General features: G+C 37.9%; 1 protein-coding gene and 1 long non-coding RNA gene across 5 annotated transcripts in view; one reads left to right on the top strand and one right to left on the bottom strand.

Moving 5' to 3' along the window:
• LOC106884071 (serine/threonine-protein kinase Nek10) overlaps positions 1-16,955 on the top strand; it is a 48,713-nt gene extending 31,758 nt beyond the window's left edge. For 2 of the 3 annotated variants that reach the window (XM_089366031.1, XM_014935289.3), the window contains exons 18-32: positions 36-177; positions 1,364-1,485; positions 2,529-2,631; positions 4,955-5,033; positions 5,767-5,896; positions 6,734-6,804; positions 7,403-7,552; positions 8,196-8,307; positions 9,401-9,506; positions 10,476-10,826; positions 11,596-11,751; positions 11,959-12,083; positions 13,003-13,113; positions 14,745-14,874; positions 16,566-16,955. In XM_089366031.1, coding sequence (XP_089222157.1) covers positions 36-177; positions 1,364-1,485; positions 2,529-2,631; positions 4,955-5,033; positions 5,767-5,896; positions 6,734-6,804; positions 7,403-7,552; positions 8,196-8,307; positions 9,401-9,506; positions 10,476-10,826; positions 11,596-11,751; positions 11,959-12,083; positions 13,003-13,113; positions 14,745-14,874; positions 16,566-16,717 — 2,040 coding nt within the window. In that variant the 3' untranslated portion in view covers positions 16,718-16,955. The remainder of the gene's footprint in view (positions 1-35; positions 178-1,363; positions 1,486-2,528; positions 2,632-4,954; positions 5,034-5,766; positions 5,897-6,733; positions 6,805-7,402; positions 7,553-8,195; positions 8,308-9,400; positions 9,507-10,475; positions 10,827-11,595; positions 11,752-11,958; positions 12,084-13,002; positions 13,114-14,744; positions 14,875-16,565) is intronic. The other variant, XM_089366032.1, reaches the window with a different exon arrangement.
• Positions 16,956-17,100: 145 nt separating this feature from the next.
• LOC128249904 (uncharacterized) overlaps positions 17,101-23,151 on the bottom strand; it is a 51,585-nt gene continuing 45,534 nt past the window's right edge. For both annotated transcript variants that reach the window (XR_008266053.2, XR_016244988.1), the window contains one exon: positions 17,101-17,524. This is a non-coding gene — a long non-coding RNA (uncharacterized LOC128249904). The remainder of the gene's footprint in view (positions 17,525-23,151) is intronic.

Here is a 23,151-nt window from a genome sequence, read left to right as displayed (position 1 = left end):
TTTTAGAAAATTTTCTTTCATTTGTTGCGTTACAGATAAATTTACAGAATCCAGTTTTTGGTAAGAATGAGACAGAAAGATCCAATAGTATTGGTAAAATGATAAGTGAACTGAACATTATCAGAGAACAACTTCGACACCAAAATATTGTACGGTATTACAAGACGTTTCAGTTGGGTAAGTTTTGGGGATAAAAATATTTATAAAGACAAGATTTTCATATCTTTATTATTCTAATATTTTGGACTGTTACTTGATCTTTCTAAATGAAAATCATGTCTAACATTCATGGATATGCTTACAAAATCAAGAAACAACACAGCACCCATGGCGTTTAGAAACATTTTTTCACACTCAGAATTGCTGAAGCATGGAATAAACTACCTGCATCTGTTGTTAACTGTTGAAACACTACATCCTTCAAAAGTTCCATGCTTCTTTAAATTTGCCAACAGTACATCTGTTGTACCCCCCCACACCCATTTCTTTTTTTTTCTTTTTTTTTTTAAACTTTTTCTCTCTTCACTTCCTGTGCATATTTTAGTATGCTGGGCAAAATGCTTAGCAGCATTTTGTCATCTTTATGTTCTGAGTTCAAATTCTGCTGAGATCGACTTTGACTTTTATCCTTTTGGGATCAGTAAAATAGATACCATTTGAGCACTGGGGTCAGTTAAATCAACTAACCCCTTCCTACAAAATTTCATACCTTGTGCCTATCATCATCATCATCATCATCATTTAACGTCCGTTTTCCATGCTAGCATGGGTTGGACGATTTGACTGGGGACTGGCGAACCAGATGGCTACACCAGATTCCAGTCTGATCTGGCAGAGTTTCTACAGCTGGATGCCCTTCCTAACGCCAACCACTCTGAGAGTGTAGTGAGTGCTTTTTACGTGCCACCAGCACGAGGGCCAGTCTGGCAGTACTATATTTCTTTTTATTAAAAACAGGGAAAGAACAGACATAAGGTAGTGTAGAGTGGTATCTTGGAGTCTTTAATCTATACAAGAGCCAATATCTCTAGCACCAGTGGCATGACAGTATACATCCCACAATCAGAACCATTAACCTAACTTTGCCAAAAGAAAAAAAAAACCATCACTCACTCACACAGACATACGCACAGTAACAAAGATGGCTGGATTTCTCTGTTATTATGTTTATTAGATGATAGGGATTGAAGACAAGTGACAACATTTCTCTGCGCAATTTTTTTTCCAATAGTTTTACAATTCTGCAACCTTTCATATGATTTAGATTTCCAGGAAACAAAAGAATTATGAGAGGTTAAGAGAGACAGAGAAATATTGTTTAAAAAATACTGATGAAATGATTTTGCTATGTTAAACCTGCCAGGTCAGAAGTTATACATTGTCATGGAACTCATTGATGGTGCCCCACTAAAGGAACATTTTAACTCATTGAAAGAGAAAAGATGTCTGTTTGAAGAATCAAGAATCTGGAACATATTGATCCAAGTAAGTAATATATATATATATATGTGTATATATATATATATATATATATATATATATATATATATATATATATATATATATATATATATATATATATATATAATCATCATCATCATTTAATATCTTTCTTTCATGCTAGCATGGGTTGGACAATTTGACAGAAGCTGGCCTGCTGAAGAGCTGCCCAGGCTCCATGTCTGTTTTGGTATGATTTCTACAGCTGGATGCCCTTCCTAACATGAACCACTTTACAGAGTGTACTAGGTGCTTTTACACAGCACCACCATGGGTGCTTTTATGTGGCACCAGCATGGATGCTTTTTACATGACACCAGTACACACAAGCCCTCAAGATTAGGATTACTCAGCTGAAGAGGGATGCAATTTCACTTAGTTTGATGTGTCTTCTCAAGCACATCAAACTACTAGAAGTATCAGTCTCTTGTCATCCCCTCTGTGAGGCCCAACATCCATCTGAAGATCCTTTCTTACTGCTTCGTCCCATATATGTGTGTGAGTGTGTATTAATGTTTGTTTTTATGTCAAGTTATAATAAAAACAATTCTACATTAAACTGAAGGATTACTCAATACTTTTTGCTGAGTACATATTTATTATTTAACAGGAGTGGTGGCAGTGACTTTGATGTTTCAACCTGCTAGCCTTCATACAGTGGAACTGAACCTGAAACCAATGGTTCTGAAGCAAACTTCTTAACTCCACAGCAGCATGCCAGTAGCTGTGTGTGTGTGTGTGTGTGTGTGTGTGTGTGTGTGTGTGTGTGTGTGTGTGTGTATGTGTGTATGCTCCTTTGACTTTCATGCACACAGAAACAAATGGAAAGCTGAAGGAGAGGCCATGGTAGTCAAAAAGAGGGTAGGCTGTAATTCTGTAGGTCAGAGGGTGTAGTGTAATTGAGCATAATACCTATGGTCGAAAGTGACCATTCCATCTTTTGTCCCAGCCTTATGCATCCAGTTCTGTTTCAGTTAATTGTGTATACACATATAATGACCTGTGTGTAAATGCTTGTACATTAACAGATGCTACTTGCATTACGATATTTGCATAAAGAGAAGGGAATTGTTCATCGAGACTTAACCCCCAACAACATTATGATTGGTGAACAGGACCGTGTTACTGTCAGTGAGTTCATGTTGGTTATCTTACATGTTTATTGATGTCTTGTTCAGTTATTGTTCCAATGAATGTCACTCTTTTTTATGGATTTGTTATACCCAATATTGACTGAGGTCTTAAAAATTTGTAAGACTTGAGAGTGTAATCCTTGTCAGCCAGCATTTGTTAATGGACTAAGGGTTTAGTGAAAATATTTGGAGGTCTGGCTTGATTAATCAGTCATCTGTGACAGCAGCAGCATTCAAGAACAGACTGGGGAGTGGAGAAAAAGCAGTGAATTCCGATAGCAATGCACACTGTCCTGTATATAGAATGTGAAGCACAGGTCTTAGCGTTATGGTGTATGTGAAGCCATTATATTTGTGAATGGCAGTGAGTTATTTAACTGACTGCATGTGTGTGATAGGTCTGCTCCATGTGAGAAGACCAGGACTACACAACAACAGTAATAGCAATTTGTACAGGCAGATAGAATGATAACAGCTGTGTGTGAGCTGGTTAGAGATATCTTCCTTTGGACACCTTGACAGTCAAAAATCACATTGGGCACCTTGTGAAGATATATGTCAGTCAGTTAACAGATGACATTGGATATCAGCAAGATAAGCTGTTGCGTGCTATGGAATATAGAGACTGATGAAGGCTCAGCATCATGCAAATCTGAGCAAGGTCAATCTGCTAATAATACATGTGAGAATGGGGGATGAATTTAAGTGTTCTTAAATATCTAAAAACAACAATAATTCACCGAATAAATGACTTTATATATATATAAAGGTAAGATCCAAGGATCAAGGTGTAGGAAGTCAGTATGCTTCAAACAGTCTGTAGAAGATATTAAAAAACAACTTTCAGGAACAATAGTGGTTTACCGATAAACTATAAAGTTATTTTATAGTTTATGATTAGCAGCTGGGATTGCTGTGTATGTGATGTGCGAATATCTTTGGCCTGATGAGTAGCTAGCAGATTACCCATTGTTTGGGTAATTACTACTTCTGAGGTTCTGCTAGCTATGAAACATATGTAGCCTGGGTTTTATCTACTCCATTCCCTAATTTTGGATACACACATATATATATTATATGTAAGCCATCATCATTTAACATCTGTCAAAACATCCAGCTTATGCTGGCATGGGATGGATGTTTTGACAGGATCGACAAGCTGTAGGACTGTACCAAGCCTCAATGTCAGATTTAGTATAATTTCTACAGCTAAATGTCTTTCCTAACACCCTAAAATATGCATACATATATGTATGTAGGTCTTCATTTGGAGCAAATTCATACATTGTTTGCAGAATGGGATAGGCCCTGTACAAAGTGTTTACTCACTTTAAAAAGCTTCAGGCACTGGCATCACTTGATTTTTAACATTTCTTTTATGTGCTGGATGCTATGGGTGACCACAGATGAGAAAAGCAGGACACTCAATGAAAAATTCAGCATGAATGGTAGACTCTCTTAACACCTGTTGCGAAAATGCCCATTGTTGCCATCTCAGTGCAAATGAATGTTTAACCCATTAGAATTTAAACCAGCCATAGCCAGTGCAAATATTCAACTTGCTTTGTGTTCAAACCAGTGAGATCCAGTCTCTCACACCTACCCTACAATGTCATTCTAAAAGTAACTATCGTCCCCTCAAAGTTTTGAAGCTACAAGTTAACGCATGGTTAATTCAAAACAATGTGAATAAATAAGCACTATATTTAACAGTAATTTAAGTGCTAAAAGGTTAAGGGAACAATTGAGTAATGGCACTGATCAAAGCTGAGCTGCTGCCATCATATATGTATAAACATTTATATGTACACCCTGACCATCACTAACGGCAACCATGCATTGCACAGATCTCATGCAGCCCTCCATCTTACATTTACTAAGAGAAACCCACCAATCTCTGTTCATGCATGTAACTTTATTTTGACTTGGATTTTACAGCTGTTTCTGTTTCCAGTGCATGCACTTATGCAGACACATGCAGATGCGCGCACACACACACATATACATAAGTTTTTAGAAAAATTTTTTGATACAGTCACAGCATTTGAAAAAAAGATGTTCTAAAATGAAAAGTTATTAATAATGAAAAATAACTTCTAAAAGATTATCATTAAATAATGTGTTTGGAAAGCTGAAAACAGTGAAAAGCATTTACACAAATATTTTTTCCATCAGATCCGAGTTAAAGTGCTTTTATAAACATTTTTTTTTACATATAATTAATTATACACACATGTGCATTTTTCAAGTGTGTGTGTGTGTGTGTGTGTACTGGAGTTATAGCTTCCTATAACATCTTGTCTTGTATATCACTTCCACAGCTGACTTTGGTCTTGCTAAGCACAACCAAGGGAAACAAAGAGAGATGACCTCTGTTGTTGGCACAATCCTTTATTCATGGTAAATCTACCTTACACTCTTTCTCCCTTTTCTTGTAACAGACTGTGACTCAGTGGTTAACCTACTGATTCACTGGCCTAACCTTCAAGTGTTCAAACCTGCTTCTCTCACTGCATTAAATTTTTAAAATATCTCACATATTACTGTTTTTTTCCTATTTTTATTTTCTTTTGTTTTTCATCTCCTCCAGTTGTTATTTTTTTAAACCCCATTTCAGCTCTGACTTAAAGAGTTAAAAAAAATGTAATTGTTTGTTCTGGAGAAAGGGGCTGTGTCTTTGGTTTTCAGAGTTCCCCCAAAGTTTTGTGAAATTGATGCAGTTAATATTTATTAGTGGATAGATGCAAGATGACAGCTGCAAAAAAACATATGCCAGATGGGAATTCCATAAGGCCAACATTCTGGGAAAGAAGAACTGAAGATAAGGGTTAATATAAGGGTCTAGAGGTGGTGGATACAATAAGGATGATGTGAGTAGGAGAGATGTGAATGCCTGAGTGTGGATGAAAGTACGAGAAGCAGAGGCCATGACAGTAGTAGTTGAAAGTCAGTGTAAGTGGAAACAGTAATTCTGTGGGTTAGAGGATGGAGTTTGATTGAGTATACCTATGAGGAAAGGTGTTCTAGCCATGACCATCCCATCTTTTGTTCAGGCCTTATGTGTCCAGTTGTTGAACTCTTTTTCAGTTTTCCTTTTTCTGATAGTTTTTTTTTGTGTGTGTTTTTTTTACAGCCCTGAAGTTATCAAAAATGATCCTTATGGTGAGAAGACTGATATCTGGGCTCTGGGGTGTATTGTCTATGAAATGTGTACTTTACAACCACCATTTTTCTCCACAAATATGTTGACCCTTGCCAAAAAGGTCAGTTGAAATTGTCTAAATGACTTCCTCATTTTCATTGCTTGTATTGTTTAACCCCAGGTCAGGTGTGATCCAGCAGACACCTGTGTATAAAGACTTTCTAGCTGTCCATCATTCTATCTATTTTAGAGTATCCATGACTAAATTATTTAAACTATCTTATTCTGTTCTTTGTGATGAACCCTAAGCACTAAAAAGATTTTGGTGTCTCCTTATATAATTTGAAATGTAAGTAATAATAAACCATAAAATAAATTCTTACTTTTCAAAATAAAACAAAACTAGCAATAAGATGGAAAATAATGTTTATTTTTGTCTACTTCCACTTTATTTATATTTGAAAAGTTTCCTCTTTGATCAGATTCTCAAAAGTAATCTTACACAAAACGTCTGCTTCTATACTTTGTAGAGAATATTATTTTAGCAAGTTTAAAGTGGTTTCTTTTGCGTTGTAAACCATTTACCATTTCTGTGGTGCCCCTTCCTTCCCTTGATGCCCTAAGTACATGCTTATTTTGCTTAATGGTTAAGCAATGGTCCCTTCTGTGTGGACCAGCTCACTAGCTAGCCCACAGTGAACTTCCTGTCTACAGTTCATCTGTTATCAATCCATGGACAGTACCCTACACTAGTCAACTATTGGGATTTATGTAATTGTCAAGATGCCTCTCCCCCTAAAATTGCTGGCCTTGTACCAAAATTAGAAGCAATTATTTGGGTATATATAGGCTAGTCATAGTACAAGTGAGATAGGGGAAGATATTTTAGTAATAGTTTTTGAGGAAACTAACCTTATGTATGTTTAAACTTTTGTTATTGTTGAATTATATATTTCAGATTGTAGAAGCAGACTACAAACCAGTTCCTGAGAAACTGTACTCAGCACAGTTGTTACAAGTGATCTCAAGGTATGGAAGATTTGTTGTGGATTTCATGGCCTTCATTACAGACATCTCCTTAGCTCAACATCAAAGAAAAATCACTCTTCTTATGTCTGGTTCCTCTTCTCCATCCTTCCCTTCCTCTTCCTCCCTATGCTTTCCCTCCCCTTGCTCCTATCCTCTTCCTCATTGTCAGCAACAGCACCATCATCAGTATCATTATCATCATCATCATCACTGCCATTACAGGCTGCGGCAGAAATACCTCCCACATTTCAAAGGTTGACAAAAGGAAAAAGAAACAACATTTGTGAAAAATTAATTTTACCGTTGTTTAAACAAAGGGTTACTGTTTTTGGCCATTAGCTAAATGAAAGCATCTTTGGCACTTGCATACGTTCATTAGCAACACATAGGTTAAAGTTTAAAATGTAGGAGGTATTTCTGCCACACCCTGTATTATCATTGCTATCTTCACCCTCATTATCATCACCATCTTTACAAGAGGCTCCTTTGTTGGCTAAGCCTGTTACTGGTTGTTGTTGTTGTTATTGTTGCTGCTGTTGTTTCTGTTGGATTTGGATTCCTCCTTTATGTATGGGTATTGTATTATATTACTGACCAGTTGCCTCTCGGTGAAACCCGAAGATCGACCAGATGTATACCAACTGACAGCACTAATATCAGACAAAATGCTCCTTCACATCGACTGCCTTCAGCTTCGTGAGAACAGCTTGAAGAGAAAACTGGAAAAGGAACGTTCTCGGACGCAGAAGTGAGTAGAAATAACATTTTGGTTAAAGTTTATCTTAATGCTATATTTTTAGTTTATATATTCTATATAGATGCAGGCATGGCTATGCGGTTAAGAAGTTTGCTTCCCAACCATGTGGTTTCATGTTCAGTTTCACTGCATGGCATCTTGGGCCAAGTGTCCTCAACTGTTGCCATAGAGTCAGCCAAACTTTGTGAATAGATTTGCTTGACGGAAACTGAAAGAAGCTCATCATATGTATATATGTGTATGTATATACGTAACTGCGTGCACGTGTGTGCATTTGTGCCTCTTTGTCTTCACATCTGGTGATATTTGCAAACAAGTGTCACTCTCATACATGAGGTGTTATTCACTTCCACTCTCCTATAAAACATGTCCAGCCATTGGGAAATATTTCTTGCTTAGAAACAGGTGAGGTTTGGTGATAAGAAGGACATTGAGCCATAGAAAATCTGCCTCAACTGATTCCGTCCAACCCATGCAATCATGAAAAAGTGTACATTAAATCAATAATGCTGATATGATTAATCAAGGCTGACCTGGAGTTAAAAAACAGCAGCAGCAACTATTCTTGCTGCTATAAATAGTGTATATCTGATATTCACTTGTTTAATTGATTAACTGTTCATTCTCTTTCTAGATACTTCTTTGAAGCTGTCAGCAATAAACAGAATTACCAGAAGCTATTTGTTGCCTCTCAAGAACACTTGAACCATTTCAGTGACCCTTCTTCCAGTTCTCGGGAAGAAAAGGTAATTAATTGTTATATTGTCTAAATGAGGTCAACCACTCACAAATATCCTATAACATGCTGTACATTAAGGCTTAGAGATAGATGTAGACCTGCAAGAATTGTTGTGTTGTAAAGAGATTTACAATGTGTGACACTTTCATTATAGGTAGAAATCACTTTGCACTAAAAAAAATTTCCTTCTGATCTATGTCAGCATAGATTTGTCTTATTGAACAGAACTAACCATAATGTTTCACATTACATTACCATCCTCAGTGATGAGCAAGCCTCTCTGTGGTCACTTGATCTACTAGAAATAGTAGTCAAATCTCTCCTAAATCAACATCCTACCACCTTATTAAATTAAAAGGATTCTTTCAATAATATAATCCTAGATATACTATGTCTGAAATAAAACAAAAAGGGGACAGTCATGGTTGGACTGCTTTTACTCATAGATCTGCTGTCACTGTTGTTAATGGTGATGATGATAATAATGATAATGGATATACTATCTCCAAATAAAAAGCAATTGATTGCCCAAACCTATGGTCATGGCTGGAACCACTTTCTTTGATTCTAGGTTTGTTGGATCAAGCTCACCTGTTAATAAACTACAACAACAAAAACAACAACAAACCGTACAGATTTGTGTAACTCTTGAGATAAATATAATTATTTAGTTCAGACCCTTCAGAGACAACAACATAGAGGTTGACCAAGAATGAGATGGTTGGGTAATGTCCATGGTCTCGGTTGCTCATTGCTTGCGAATCTAGCCGGAAAATCTAATGACAGTTGCTTCTGATAGGACCTTGTGGAGGAGGTACCTAAGGACTCTACCCCCACCCACAGGAATAGTGAGTGGGAAGAGAAGATAGTTGGATGGAGGGATGGATGGAATCACTTATTAAAACTCAAATGATGTCAGTGGTAGGGATGGAGATTTATTGTGTGGCGGAAGGTTTTACTGGTGGGGTTAAAAACAAGAAGAACATCAAAAATATCTTCCAAGTCAACCTGCTCCTCCACCCACCTGCCCACCCACCTGCCCACCCCCCGCAATCGCCCTCTTCACCAGGCATTTTACATTAATGTTCAACTTATTACAGGAAGGTGATTACGATTATTCTGTGGAGCTCGACTATAACGACAATAAAGGTAACAGCAAAAAGGAACCATTTTCATTTGACAACGTCACAGAAACAGAAGATCAAGGTGAGGTCATCATCGTTTTCTTTGTCATCATCATTTTTATCACTGTTGTTTCTGTTATCATCATGTTATCCATTATAATAACATCATCATCATCATTATCATCATCTCAGCTTTATCATCCTCATCCTCATCTCATCATTTTTATCCTTAATATTGTCATTAACATAAACATCATTATTGTTGCTAGTTATTATCTCTATGATCATCAGTGATGATATCACCATCATCATCATCATCGTTGGCATTAATGTTATTGAAGGATTGTCCATCAGTCTTGTTGCCTACCAACCTCGTCTCCTTATCATCATGTTCATCAGTCACCATCATTGTTGTTATCTTTATCATCATCAGTGTTATCATTGTCACCATCCTCATCGTCATCACATCACCATCATCATCATCATCGTCATTGGTGTAATTAAGAGGTTGTTCATCAAGCTTATTGTCATCAGCATTATCATCATCATTGTTGACATTGTCTTCCATCGATGAAATAAGTAGTAGCGGCGAGCTGGCAGAAGCGTTAGCACGCCGGGCGAAATGCTTAGCGGTATATTTCATCTGCCGCTACGCTCTGAGTTCAAATTCCGCCGAGGTCGACTTTGCCTTTCATCCTTCCGGGGTCGATTAAATAAGTACCAGTTACGCACTGGGGTCGATATAATTGACTTAATCCGCTTGTTTGTCCCCTCTGTGAGTAGCCCCTTGTGGGTAATAAATAAATAAGAAATAAGTAGTAGCTGAGTACTGGGATTGATATAATTGACTAACACCTGGCCTCAAAATTTCAGTAGAAAGGATCAGTGACTTCATCATCATCATCATTATCATCATCATCATCAGTGTTATCATTGTCCTCAATCATCATAATTGTTGCCATCACCATTGTTGTTGTAATCTATCTCATCATCATCATAATCATCATCACCATCATCATCATCATGATTATTCTACAATATCCTTTTCCAGATACTTGGACCAGCGAAGAAGAGCTGTACTTGAGTTACCATGGCAACTCTTCAGCTCTGAAGAAGCCGACCACTGATGATATCAGTGAGGCAGAGATGGATTCTTGTAATGGAATTGATGCTGTCAGCTTCAGTTCTTCGTCGTCTGCATCTGTAGACGCAGCTCAAACACCAGATAGTATTACGGTGGTGTGCGTTACAGAGGACAATACTAGAAGAAGCTGTGATGACGACAACGTTGGCAATACTCCCCACCACCCCTCTACCCTGGCCCCCATTGTACAGAGGGGTCCTGAGAAACACCAACAGACCGATAAACCAGCCCAGCTTTCATTGGTTATTCCAAACACAGGTAATATCATCATCATCATCATCGACGTTGTCATCATCATCACCACCACCACCATCATCTTCATCATCACTGTCATCATCACAATCGTTCCACCTCCACCTTCTTATCATTGTCATTGTCGTCATCACAGCCATCATCTTCAGCATCACTATCATCATCGTCATTGCCATCGTAGTCATCATGATGATCCCTAGGAAAGCTGGCACAAACGTTAGCACACTGGGCGAAATGCTCAGCGCTACTTTCTGAGTTCAAATTCCATCGAGGTTGACTTTGCCTTTCATCCTTTCGGGGTATATATATAATTCAAAGTCGGTATCTCAATCACTTGCAGTTGAGACCTGCATAATCTGGATGGTGTTTTTAAATTTAATTATTCTCTTTAACCCAGGCAACACTGGCTATTTCTGCTAGTAAGTATATATAATTGTGTGCATGTGTATGTATGTGTCCTACCACTGCTTGACAAATGATTTAGTTTGTTTACATTCTTGTAACTTAGTGATTCAGCAAAAGAGATCAATAGATTGACTACCAAGCTTTAGAAAATAAGTAACGGAATCAATTTGTTCAACTAAAACCCTTCAGTGCAGTGCCCCAGCATGGTTGCAGTCCAATAACTGAAATAAGTAAATGATAGGTTCTCTCTCTCTCCCTCTCTCTCTCTCTCTCTCTCTCCTTCTCTCTCTCTCCCTCTCTCTCTCTCTCTCCCACTCTTTCTCTCTCATTCTTTCTTCTTTTTTTTTATTGTAATCTCCTTATATTTCAGACACCACCACAGGTTATTGTTCCCCAAATGGATTAGTTCCAACTTCCTGTTCATCTGCAGAGAATGGACATTTCGGTGTTTTGAAACTTGATGATTCCAGGAATAACCAAAATTATTCTCGTTCCTCCCCAAACAATCTTCGAGTACAACGTCCTTGTAAGTGAAATTTTTTGTTGTATTTCTTTAACAATTTGGTTATTTTTAATAGCTTAAAAAATATTTTAACATATGGTAGATTTTTCAGTGAAATTTTTAATATAATGCCTATTATTTAATTCAAATTGGTATTTTAAAGAAAATGTTATTTTCTGTGGATTGATTGAGAATTGAACCATAGTCCATGTTCATTGTTGTATATTTCAGCTAACAGTTACTCAGTTTCAACCTCAACTGCAACCGTCACAATTTCTCCATCTCGGGTTCGGCAGATCAGTGATCCAATACTGCAGATGTTACATCCATTGCACAAGATTATCTACATCACACAGGTAATTATGGATATGTAGCTGTGTGGTAAGAAGCTTCTGCGAGCTGGCAGAAACGTTAGCACACTGGGTGAAATGCTTAGCGGTATTTTGTCTTCCGTTACGATCTGAGTTCAAATTCCACCGAGGCCGACTTTGCCTTTCATCCTTTCAGGGTCGATAAATTAAGTACCAGTTACGCACTGGGGTCGATGTAATTGACTTAATCCATTTGTCTGTCCTTGTTTGTCCCCTCTATGTGTAGTTCCTTGTGGGCAATAAAGAAATAAGAAACTTGCTTCCCAACCACATGGTTCTAGGTTCAGTCCCATAGTGTGCTACTTTAGGCAAATGTTTTCTACTATAGCCTCAGGCTGACCAAAGCCTTGTGAGTGGATTTGGTAGACAGAAACTGAAAGAAGCCTGTCATGTGTGTGTGTGTGTGTGTGTGTGTGTACGTGTATGTGTCTGTGTACATGTGTGTGTGTGTGTGCGTGTACGTGTGTGTGTATGCACGTCTGCAATTTTGTGTTTATCCCCCCATCACCACCTGACAACCAGTGTTGGTGTGTTTTACATCACTGTAACTTAGTGGTTCAGTAAAACAGACCAATAGAATAAGTACCAGGCTTTTAAAAAAAACGTAAGTACTGTTATTGATTCATTCAACTAAAAAATTCTTCAAGGCAGTGCCCCAGCATGGCCACAGTTTAATGATTGAAACAGATAAAAGATAAAGATGTGCTTCTGTGTGCCTGAGTGTATGTCTGTGCAGTTTAATGAAGTGTAGTTACTTGGGTCTGTGTATATCGATTATGCATGACATAACAAATGCTTAGCGATGACATTACAACCATAAACGTAGAAAAATAACATTATTCATGATTTTAAATTAGTCCTTAAACTACAATCATCTTTAATGGTGTTTCTTTTCTCCTCTCAGCTTCCACCACCTCTACAACCAAATGGAAGGCGTCGGATCATTGAACAGTTTAAAAGAGCTCTCTTTTCTCCACAAAGTACATCTGATAGTCTGAAGAAGGAGCTTAATAAGGTTAAATAACTCCCTTTCATAAACAGTGTTATTGTTTCTCTTATATGAGTGATACTCAGACAGTGTGATTAAAGTATCTAATTATTTAAATGCTTTGAAATATAATACAACTGTGTGTCCTTGGATTTATCTACTCTGACAATACAGATAGATATTTATCCATCCCATCGTTTCAGCATGGTCATCGTCATCATTGATTTAATGTCCACCTTTCTATACTTGCTTGGATCAGATAGAATTTCTTAGATATCTTATGGCCAGATGTCCTTCATGTTGCCAACCCTGTTTCCAAGCAAGATAATTTTTCCTCTCGACCAGAGACGACATTTTTATTCATGAGAAACTGAGAATAAACAACGTTGTTTGTCTGATGCTGATGTTCATTTACAACCATCACTTAATGTCAAAACAGAAGTGGCACACACATGCACACACACATACACGTGCACACACACATGCACGTGCACACACACACACACACACACACAGGATTAGCTTCTTTCAGTTTCCATCGAAACCCCATTCACAAGGCTTGCCAAAGGTGCTGCCCAGTGGGAACAAGGTTCTTAACCATACAGCCTTTCTGGAATTATTAAAACAAAAATCTAACCTTCTGTCCATCTATCAATATATCTACCTATCTATCCTTCTATCTTTCTATTAATATATCTATTTGTCTATCTATCTATCTTTCTGTATGTTGACATTATCTTTGTATTTCTCTATCCTTCTATCTATTCTGACAATATAGTAAATTTAATCATTAAAATATGTAACAGTAACTAAACTTATTGCTCACTGTCTACCATACTCTCTTGTTATATGGCATTTAAATGTCACTGCAGAGATGCTATATCCACACTGTGCTTATATAACTTCTTTGATTACAACATAATGAAGCATTTAGTTTCATCTGTTTGTGTTCCATGTTTGAACTCTGATAGGATCAACCTTACCTTTGTTTCCACCAGGGCCAGTACCAATATTAAGTATGTGTGACATGAGGTGTGGACAACTTATTACATACAATCATCAGTTTAATGCTTATTTTACCATGCTTGCACAGATCAGAAAGAATTTGTTGAGGTAGATTGTCTATGGCTGGATGCCCTCCCTGTTGCCAACATTTACCTGTTTCCAAGCAAGGTAATATTTCGCCATGGCTGGACACGTTTTCAAGGAAAACTGGAAATGAGGAACACTGCTTATATGACTGTGATGCTTGTTTGTAACTAGCATGTGATATCAAGACAATGAGAGAAACACACGCACACATATGTGCATGTGCGCACAACTGGCATATTTCAGTTTTTGTCTTCTGAATCCACACACAAGGCTTCAATCAATTTGGTACCATAGGAGAATACCCCTGCCCAAGATGCCATGCAGTGGGATTGACTCCAAAACCACATTATTGAGAAGCAAAAATCTTAACCACACAGTATTGGCACCAAGGGTATTCAGCCACAGAAAACCAGTTTCAATGAATTCTGTCTTAATCATACAAGCATGAAAAAATGTCTTTTAAAATGATGATATGACAAACACATATATGTGTATGTTTGCGATATATCACTAATTCACATGAATATTGTTCTTTTAATAAGTTTCTCCTGTTTATCCATATCCAGCTACTGACTGGTTCCCAAGAGGTTATTGATCTGGCGTATGGACTCGGTGACAGTGGCTTCCAAAGACCCAGCTGTTTAACACTTTTAGAACCAGCTAACATGGATGATAATGATCCAAACAACATGTCAGGTAAGATATCAATATTCATGCATACACGTTTGTATCTACTACTACTACTACTACTACTACTACTACTACTCATCATCATTTAACATCTGTTGTCCATACTGGCATGGGTTGGATGGTTTGACTAGGGCTGGCACGCTGGAAGGCTGCACCAGACTCCAGTCTGATTTGACATGGTTTCTACGGCTGGATGTCCTTCCTAACACCAACCACTCCTATTGCGACATCTTTTGGTTCTGCTGCTGCAGCTGCTACCACTACCACTACTACTACTACTACTACTACTACTACTTCTTTTGAGTCGTCTACTACTTTTGATACTGCTACTATTACTACTTTTGATATACAACTATTACGTCAACTTTTTATATACTAGTCTTACTACTACTCTTGATACTACTTCCATTATCAATAATACTATTTCCACATTAATGCATCTGTTATCAACACTAAGACCCTCTACAAATACACCACAAACTTGAAGCTTTGCTATTGTGTCCCTGCAGTGGCAGAATCATAAGGGTATCAGACAAAATATCATGCAATATTTAGTTGGCAGCAAGCTGGCAAAAATGTTAGTACACCGGGCAGAATGCTTAGTAGCATTTCATCTGTCTTTATGTTCTATGTTCAAATTCCACTGAGATCAGCTTTGCCTTTCATCATTTCGGGGTCAATAAATTAAGTACCAGTTGAGCACTGGGGTTGATGTAATTGACTTTCCCCTCCCCTGAAATTGCTGGCCTTGTGCCAAAATGTCATCTATATATGATAGCACTCATTTACAGCCAACATGTTATGGCAAGATATAAGTGCACACATACACACACACACATATATGGCAGGCTTCCATACAGTTTCCATCTATCAAATCTATTCACAAGGCTTTGACCAGCCCAGAGCTATACTAGAAGACATTTGCTCATAGTGCCATAACTGATTAGCACACCGTCAGTCACAATGACAAAGGTTCCAGTTGATCTGATCAACGGAACAGCCTTCTTGTGAAATTGCAAGTGGCTGAGTAGTCCACAGACACATGTACCCTTAACATAGTTCTCAAGAAGATTCAACATGACACAGAATGTGACAAGGCTGGCCCTTTGAAATAAAGGTACAACTCATTTTTGCCAGCTGAGTGGACTGGAGCAACATAAAATAGTGTCTTGTTCAAGGACACAACAGATTGCCAGGTATCGAACTGATGACCTCACCATTGTGAACCAAGTACCCCTAACCACTAAGCCATACACTTTCCCATGGTGTCATGCAGTAACCCATGTGACTGAGGAGCAAGCTTCTTAACCATAAAGCTATGCCTACATCTATTATAATTGTATCTCTCTTTATATATGTGGAGGCATGTGGCCTAGTGGTTAGGGTGTCAGCACATGATCATAAGATTGTGGTTTCAATTCCTGGACCAAGCGACGCGTTGTGTTCTTAAGCAAAACACTTCATTTCACATTGCTCCAGTCCACTCAGCTGGCAAAAATGAGTAACGCTGCGATGGACTGGCGTCCCGTCCAGCTGGGGAACACATACATCATTGAAACCGGGAAACCGGGCCCATGAGCCTGGCTAGGCTTTAAAAGGACGCATTTATTATTATTATTATATATCTTTATATATGTTTTTACAATTGTTTTCTTTTTGTTTGTTTTTATTCTCCCTCTTTTTTGTTATTTTTCAAGGTAATTCTGACCTACTGGACAACAGAACAGGAGTCACTTATGAACAAATGCAGACACTCATTGAAAATGCCTTGATGGACAGCGGCTACTACTGCATCCCTTCTTTTGTAAATAATACTGATACTGATCCCCTGCAAAAGAACTTTTCATAAATGCCCACCATATTTCACTTTTGAGTCTTTCTCTATGAGTGAGACTATGTGCTGTGTGTGTGTGTGTGTGTGTGTGTGTGTGTGTGACAGACAGAAACAGAGAGAGAGAGAGAAAGAGAGAGAGAGAGTAAAGGTCTTTTAGATCTTTCGTTCATATTAGTTTAAAAAAACATTATTTGTCTGTAATTGAATTTTGTGAAATATACCATCAGACATGTGTCTATGAAAAATATGATAATACAGGGTTTTTTATTGTTATCATCATTAATATTATTATTATTATTTATTATTATTATTATTATTATTATTATTATTATTATTATTATTATTATTATTATTATTATTATTATTAATAATAATAATAATAATAATAATAATAATAATAAGGCAGTGAGCTGGCAGAATCATTAGCATGCCAGGCACAATGCTTAGCGACTTTCCATCTGCCCTTACATTCTGAGTTCAAGTTCTGCTGTGGCCAACTTTGCTTTTCATCCTTTCGGGGTTGATAAATTAAGTGACAGTGAACCACTGGGGTTGATGTAATCAGCTAGTTCTCTCTTGCCAAATTTCAGGCCTCGTACCTTTAGTGGAAAGAATTATTATTGTTATTATTAAGGTGGCGAGCTGGCAGAATCATTAGCACACCAGGCAAAATGCTTAGCAGCATTTCAGTCATCTTTACATTCTGAGTTCAAATTCCACCAAGGTCAGCTTTGCCTTTCCTCCTTTTGGGGCTGATGAAATAAGTACCAGTTATACAATGGTGTTGACTACCCCCATCCCCTCAAATTTCGAACCTTGTGCCTATAAAAGAAAGGATTATTATTATTATTATTCTAAATTGCATGTTTGATGCAATCACTTGCAGGGACACACCCAGCATCCTAGGGCAAGTGAAGGTTAAAAGATATTGAAATATAACTGAAAGCTTGGGTGAGGGGTGGAATTGATGGAGGGTAGTACAGAAATACATTCATATAATACAAAACAAACATTTAAATTGATAGGGTTTTTCTAAGGATGTAGGCAGTACTTGTTAGAAAATCTTTTGGATTTCTTTGAGATATGGCTCTCCTGGGATGTTGTCTAGATGTTTCTGACATCCCTTTTTTATCATTCCTAAGGGACCTACAATAACAGGAACAGTTTTTGCTTTAAGATGCCACATTTTTTTGTATTTCAATTTCCAGGTCGTTATATTTACTAAGCTTGTCGAATTCCTTTACAGATATGTCTTTATCAGTGGGAGCACTTACATCTATCAGTCTACAAGTGTTTTCTTCTCTGTCTTTAATAATTATGTCTGGTTAATTAGCCTGGAGTGTTCTGTCTGTGTTGACTGGAAAATCCCAGTAGGTGATGACATTTTTACTTCCAACAACAGATTCAGGATGGTGTTCATACCAGTCAGCAGGAGTGTTGATTTTCTAATGCTTACATATTTTCCAATGTAAACACTGTCCTACCCTATTGTAGTGAATTTTGTATTCATTTGATGTTAGCAGAGGACATCCCAAAATGAGATGGTCTATTTTTTTGTCAAATGTATTGCAGAATATGCATTTTGGGTCAGCACCATTTTGAAGAATGTTAGCCTGGTAATTTTTGGTAAACAAGCTTTGATCTTGTGCTGCCAGTATGAAGCCTTCAGTCTCTGCTTTCAATCTTGAACCCCTCAGCCACCGATGGATCATTGTTTGGTCTACATCAGCATTTTAACTTCATATATGTTGTCCATGCAGGGACTTCTGGCTTCACCACTCCTCAATTTGTTTGTGCCTGTTCTTTTTATCAGTCTACTTGATTTGTTTTCCTTGTTTGGTAGGAGTAGGTTCAGGTTCTTCATCTACTTCATGGTTAACATCATTATTATTATTATTATTATCATCAGCACTATTGTTGCTGGTTGTGGTGGTAGTGGTGTTAATGAGAATTGTAGCTAGATATAATTTATGAAATTATTAATATTTATTTGTGAGCCTGTCCTAGATTTTGATCACTTATATAATTACATGATGCATTCAGATACTTATGAAGATTTATGATCATATTGTAAGGTTTATATATATATATATATAAAACAGTGTTCAAGGAAACTAGTGATGGTCTGTGACAGCATGATTTAGCAACAGAAAGAATAAAGTTAAAGTTGCTGATTGGGGTTGGAAACTGCACTCTCCACAGTCATTTTATTTTACTTTTTCTGTCACTTTTTCTCCATGTGTGTTTAAAAAATATATATATGTGTATATTTATTTATTTTCAAATATGCACACACTGCTGTCTCTTCTATTCTTTCTCATATATATATACTGTAAATATAAATTTAATTATTTGTGTATATAGATGTGCATATATATATTTTTTTACATCAAATCACAATATTTCCATTTTGTAATGTTAATGGCAATTATTACTATTATCATGGCAAGCTGACAGAATTGTTAGCACACCTGGCAAAATGCTTAGCAGCATTTTGTCAGTCTTTATGTTTATAAGGCAGCAAGCTGGCAGAATCGTTCCCACACTGGATAAAAATGCTTAGCGACATTTCATCTGTGTTTATGCTCTGCTTTCAAATGCTTCCAAGGCTGACTTTACCTTTCATCCTTTCAGGGTTGATAAAATAAGTACCAGTTGAACATTTTTTAAAAATTCCTTGTTGAGATGTTTCTATCAGTAGGCACTGTTATATCAATTAACAGGGATATTTTTTTGTCTTAGGTCTTTGATGACGGTGCCTGGTCTGCTAGCATTTATTGGCCAGTCTGTATGTATCCCATAATCCCATAAGATGGTAACATTCTCTCCCTCAGTGACTGGCTCTGGATGGTGTTCATACTAGTTCTTAGGATGCAGGATATTATAGTGACAGCATATGCTCCAGTGGAAGTATTAGCCAACTCAATCATGCCTGGTTTTATATTCTATAGGGGCAAGGACTGAGCAGATGGCAACAATGTGGTCAATACTCTCCTGTTTTGTCATTGCAGAGTCTACACTTTGTGTCAACCTCATTGTGTGTGACATTAGCTTGATAGTTCCAAATGGGGGACTCTGATCATGTGATACTAGGATAAATTTAAATTCTTCTGTGGGTGATGTGTCCTCCTTATCATCATCATAATCAGGGAGGTTAAGCTCTTGTCTGTATTTATATGCCTCCTTTAAGATTGAGAGCAGTTTCTTTATTATTATTGTTATTAATGTCACTACCCAACTGAAGCACACAACTCACAATACACACACACACACACACACACACACTAATAGCACAAAAGACTCAAGCACAAGCCCATAACAAAACAAAATATTATGATGCAATGCAATACAGGAAGTGTTTGTACTTCCCAAGCAATATAAAAAAAAAAAAAAAATGCTTAACCCACAGCTGCTGGACCATGAATTTTGTGCTGATGAGCAGAACAGCACAGCCCATCCAAATGAGGGTAGACAGACCCCTCTGAGCTTGATGAAACAAATCTGTCTAGAGTAGTGATGAAAATCACTCCTTGCCAGATTATACGACATCTGTCACACAGGTCACTAAGTAAAAATATTGAAAATTGGAAGAAGCTCCTCTGAAAATGATCTCAAAGGAAATCAGAACTAAGAAATCAACCCTGACACCTTAAAACAAACAGCAAATAAAACAAACATCGAAACGAACATTTTAAGCATCCATCTATCTCGTTACCTGGTCAATCTGGCTTATGTGCTCACCAGACTGATAAGTGATTAGGTGGCTGGCTGGTTTTTTTGAAGTCAGTGTTGCAGATCATGAAATCATATATATATATATATATGTATATATATATATATATATATATATATATATATATATATATATATATGTATATATATATTGATAGGACAAAATTTGTTGAAGCAGATTATTTTCTAGACATATCTCTTCCAGTAACCAGCCCTCACTTATTTCCAAGTAAGGTAATATTTCACTTAATCCTTCAAACAACAATCACTTCAATAGCCAGACATGCTTTCATGGAAGATTGCATACAAATGACACTATCTGCAAGTTGGCGACTTTGGTTTACAATTATTGTGCTCATAAAAGGACAAGGGTAAACATCCATCTGTATGTGTGTGTGTGTTTATGTGTGCATATATATATATATATGTATATAATGTGAATACCCGTCAGAGTGTAAGTATCTTGAGAGAAAAGCTGAACATTAGAAGCATCAGTTGTGGCGTGCAAGAGAGACGATTGCGCTGGTATGGACATGTGGTGAGAATGGAGGAGGATAGCTGCGTGAAAAAGTGCCACACCCTAACAGTTGAGGGAACCCGTGGAAGAGGTAGGCCCAGGAAGACCTGGGCTGAGGTGGTGAGGCAAGACCTTCGTACATTGGGCCTCACCGAGGCGATGACTACTGACCGAGACCTTTGGAAATGTGCTGTGCGTGAGAAGACCCGGCAAGCCAAGTAAGATCGTTGCCAGTGCCCCTGGACTGGTTCTTGTGCGGGTGGCACATGAGATGCACCATTTTGAGCGTGGCCGTTGCCAGTACCGCCTGACTGGCTCCTGTAGGATTTTCGAGCGAGATCGTTGCCAGTGCCCCTGGACTGGCTTGTGCGGGTGGCACATAAAAGACACCATTTCGAGCGTGGCCGTTTTCGTGCGGGTGACACGTAAAAGCACCCACTACACTCTCTGAGTGGTTGGCGTTAGGAAGGGCATCCAGCTGTAGAAACTCTGCCAAATCAGACTGGAGCCTGGTGTTGCCATCCGGTTTTCACCAGTCCTCAGTCAAATCGTCCAACCCATGCTAGCATGGAAAGCGGACGTTAAACGATGATGATGATGATATATATATATCAATCGGTAGTTAATATGTCTGAAAAGAAGCACATAACTAAAACTGTAGAGTAGTAATAGTCAGTATATTTGTATTTGTTGGTCATGACCGGTCGAGTTACCATTGATTTTGCTCCATCAGACTCATTGGATGAATCACAAAACCTCTCTATAACTGGGGATAAGAAAATAGTATTGGTCAGTCAGGGTAGGGAAAAAAAATCTCTGAAACAAAATTCTAGGCTTTGAAATTGCTTGGCTGAGAGAGCAAAGATCTTGAAAAGTTCACTTGACCTGGGGGCCTTCTTAAACTCCAAATGTGAAGTGTTTAGTCGGTGTCATCAGAGGAAATTCTAGTTGAAAACATGGAATTCCCCACATGCGACAAGCAAATGAAAAGCGTGTAGGTGCCAATCACCTTTGGACACAACTGGAACCAGTCAAAGGGAGATAACTCCATCTTGCTCTGTAGGGGTCAAGCTAACCCAAGTTGATGAGTTCAAGTATCTGGGCTCCATGTTTTTTACCTAATAGCAGACTGCTGCTAGGAATCAAAGCAAGACTTGATGCAGAAACAACAACGTTGAGGTTACTAATTACAGTATAGAAAAACAATGCTCTCAGCAAAGGCATCTGATTGAAATTCTAAAAAGCCTTGCTTTGCTTATAGCATTGTATGGGTTTGAAGTTTTGACCTTAAATATGTCTGATACTGAGTAACTAAAGGTATTTGTCAAGTAAGTACTGTAGATCAGCTAGGTATCCCTTAAAATGAATGATTCAGTCCTGAAGGAGATGGAAATGGAACAAAAGTTGGTGATGATTGTCAGACAATGAAACTTACAATATTTTGGCCACACTTTTAGGGCCTAGGACTTTGTCCCCACATCTTAGGGGAGGGGATTGAGCGGATGTGGATAATGACAGTAAAGATGATGATGGAACGATGCCACCAAGGGCTGGGTGAGAGAACCTTGGTAGAATGCACAGCTGCAGTAAGATACCACAGTGTGTTATGAGCATGGGTTGTATCTGAAGCCCCTAATCATCAACCATAATAATAGGTAAATTTATGTGTGTGTGAAGATATATGGCCTAGTGGTTAGGCTTTTTGACTCATGATTATAATGTTGTGGGTTCAATTCCTAGGTTTGACCAGCATGGTTCATTTTATGCTGCTCCAGTCAACTTAGCTTTTGCTCTCCCCAGATGTCATATCCTGACTGTTCCACTAAGGCTATGCAGGTTTTATCTTCTTGAAACTACATTATGGACCGAAAAGAATCAGCGAAAGCATGGGACATGTTAATAAGCCCACAAATGATGGGTGACTGCATGTGGAGAATTCTGTAAGTCCTATTAGCAAATGAAATGCAAGCATTGGGGAATAAAAAATACCAGGAACTTTTCCCAATCTCCTGTTTTGATATGAAATTACCCCGCCAAATATTATTTTTCCCAGCATCTACATTTTAGGTGCAACGTGGTTGTGTGGTAAGAAGCTTGCTTCCCAACCACATAGTTCTGGGTTCAGTCCCACTGCATGACACCTCGAGCAAGTGTCTTCTACTATAGTCTCAGGCCAACCAAAGCCTTGTGAGTGGATTTG

This window comes from Octopus bimaculoides, chromosome 18 (genome assembly GCF_046866305.1).
Source record: "Octopus bimaculoides isolate indiv1 chromosome 18, ASM4686630v1, whole genome shotgun sequence".
Lineage (NCBI taxonomy): Eukaryota > Metazoa > Mollusca > Cephalopoda > Octopoda > Octopodidae > Octopus > Octopus bimaculoides.
This window is presented reverse-complemented; position numbering and strand designations above follow the sequence as displayed.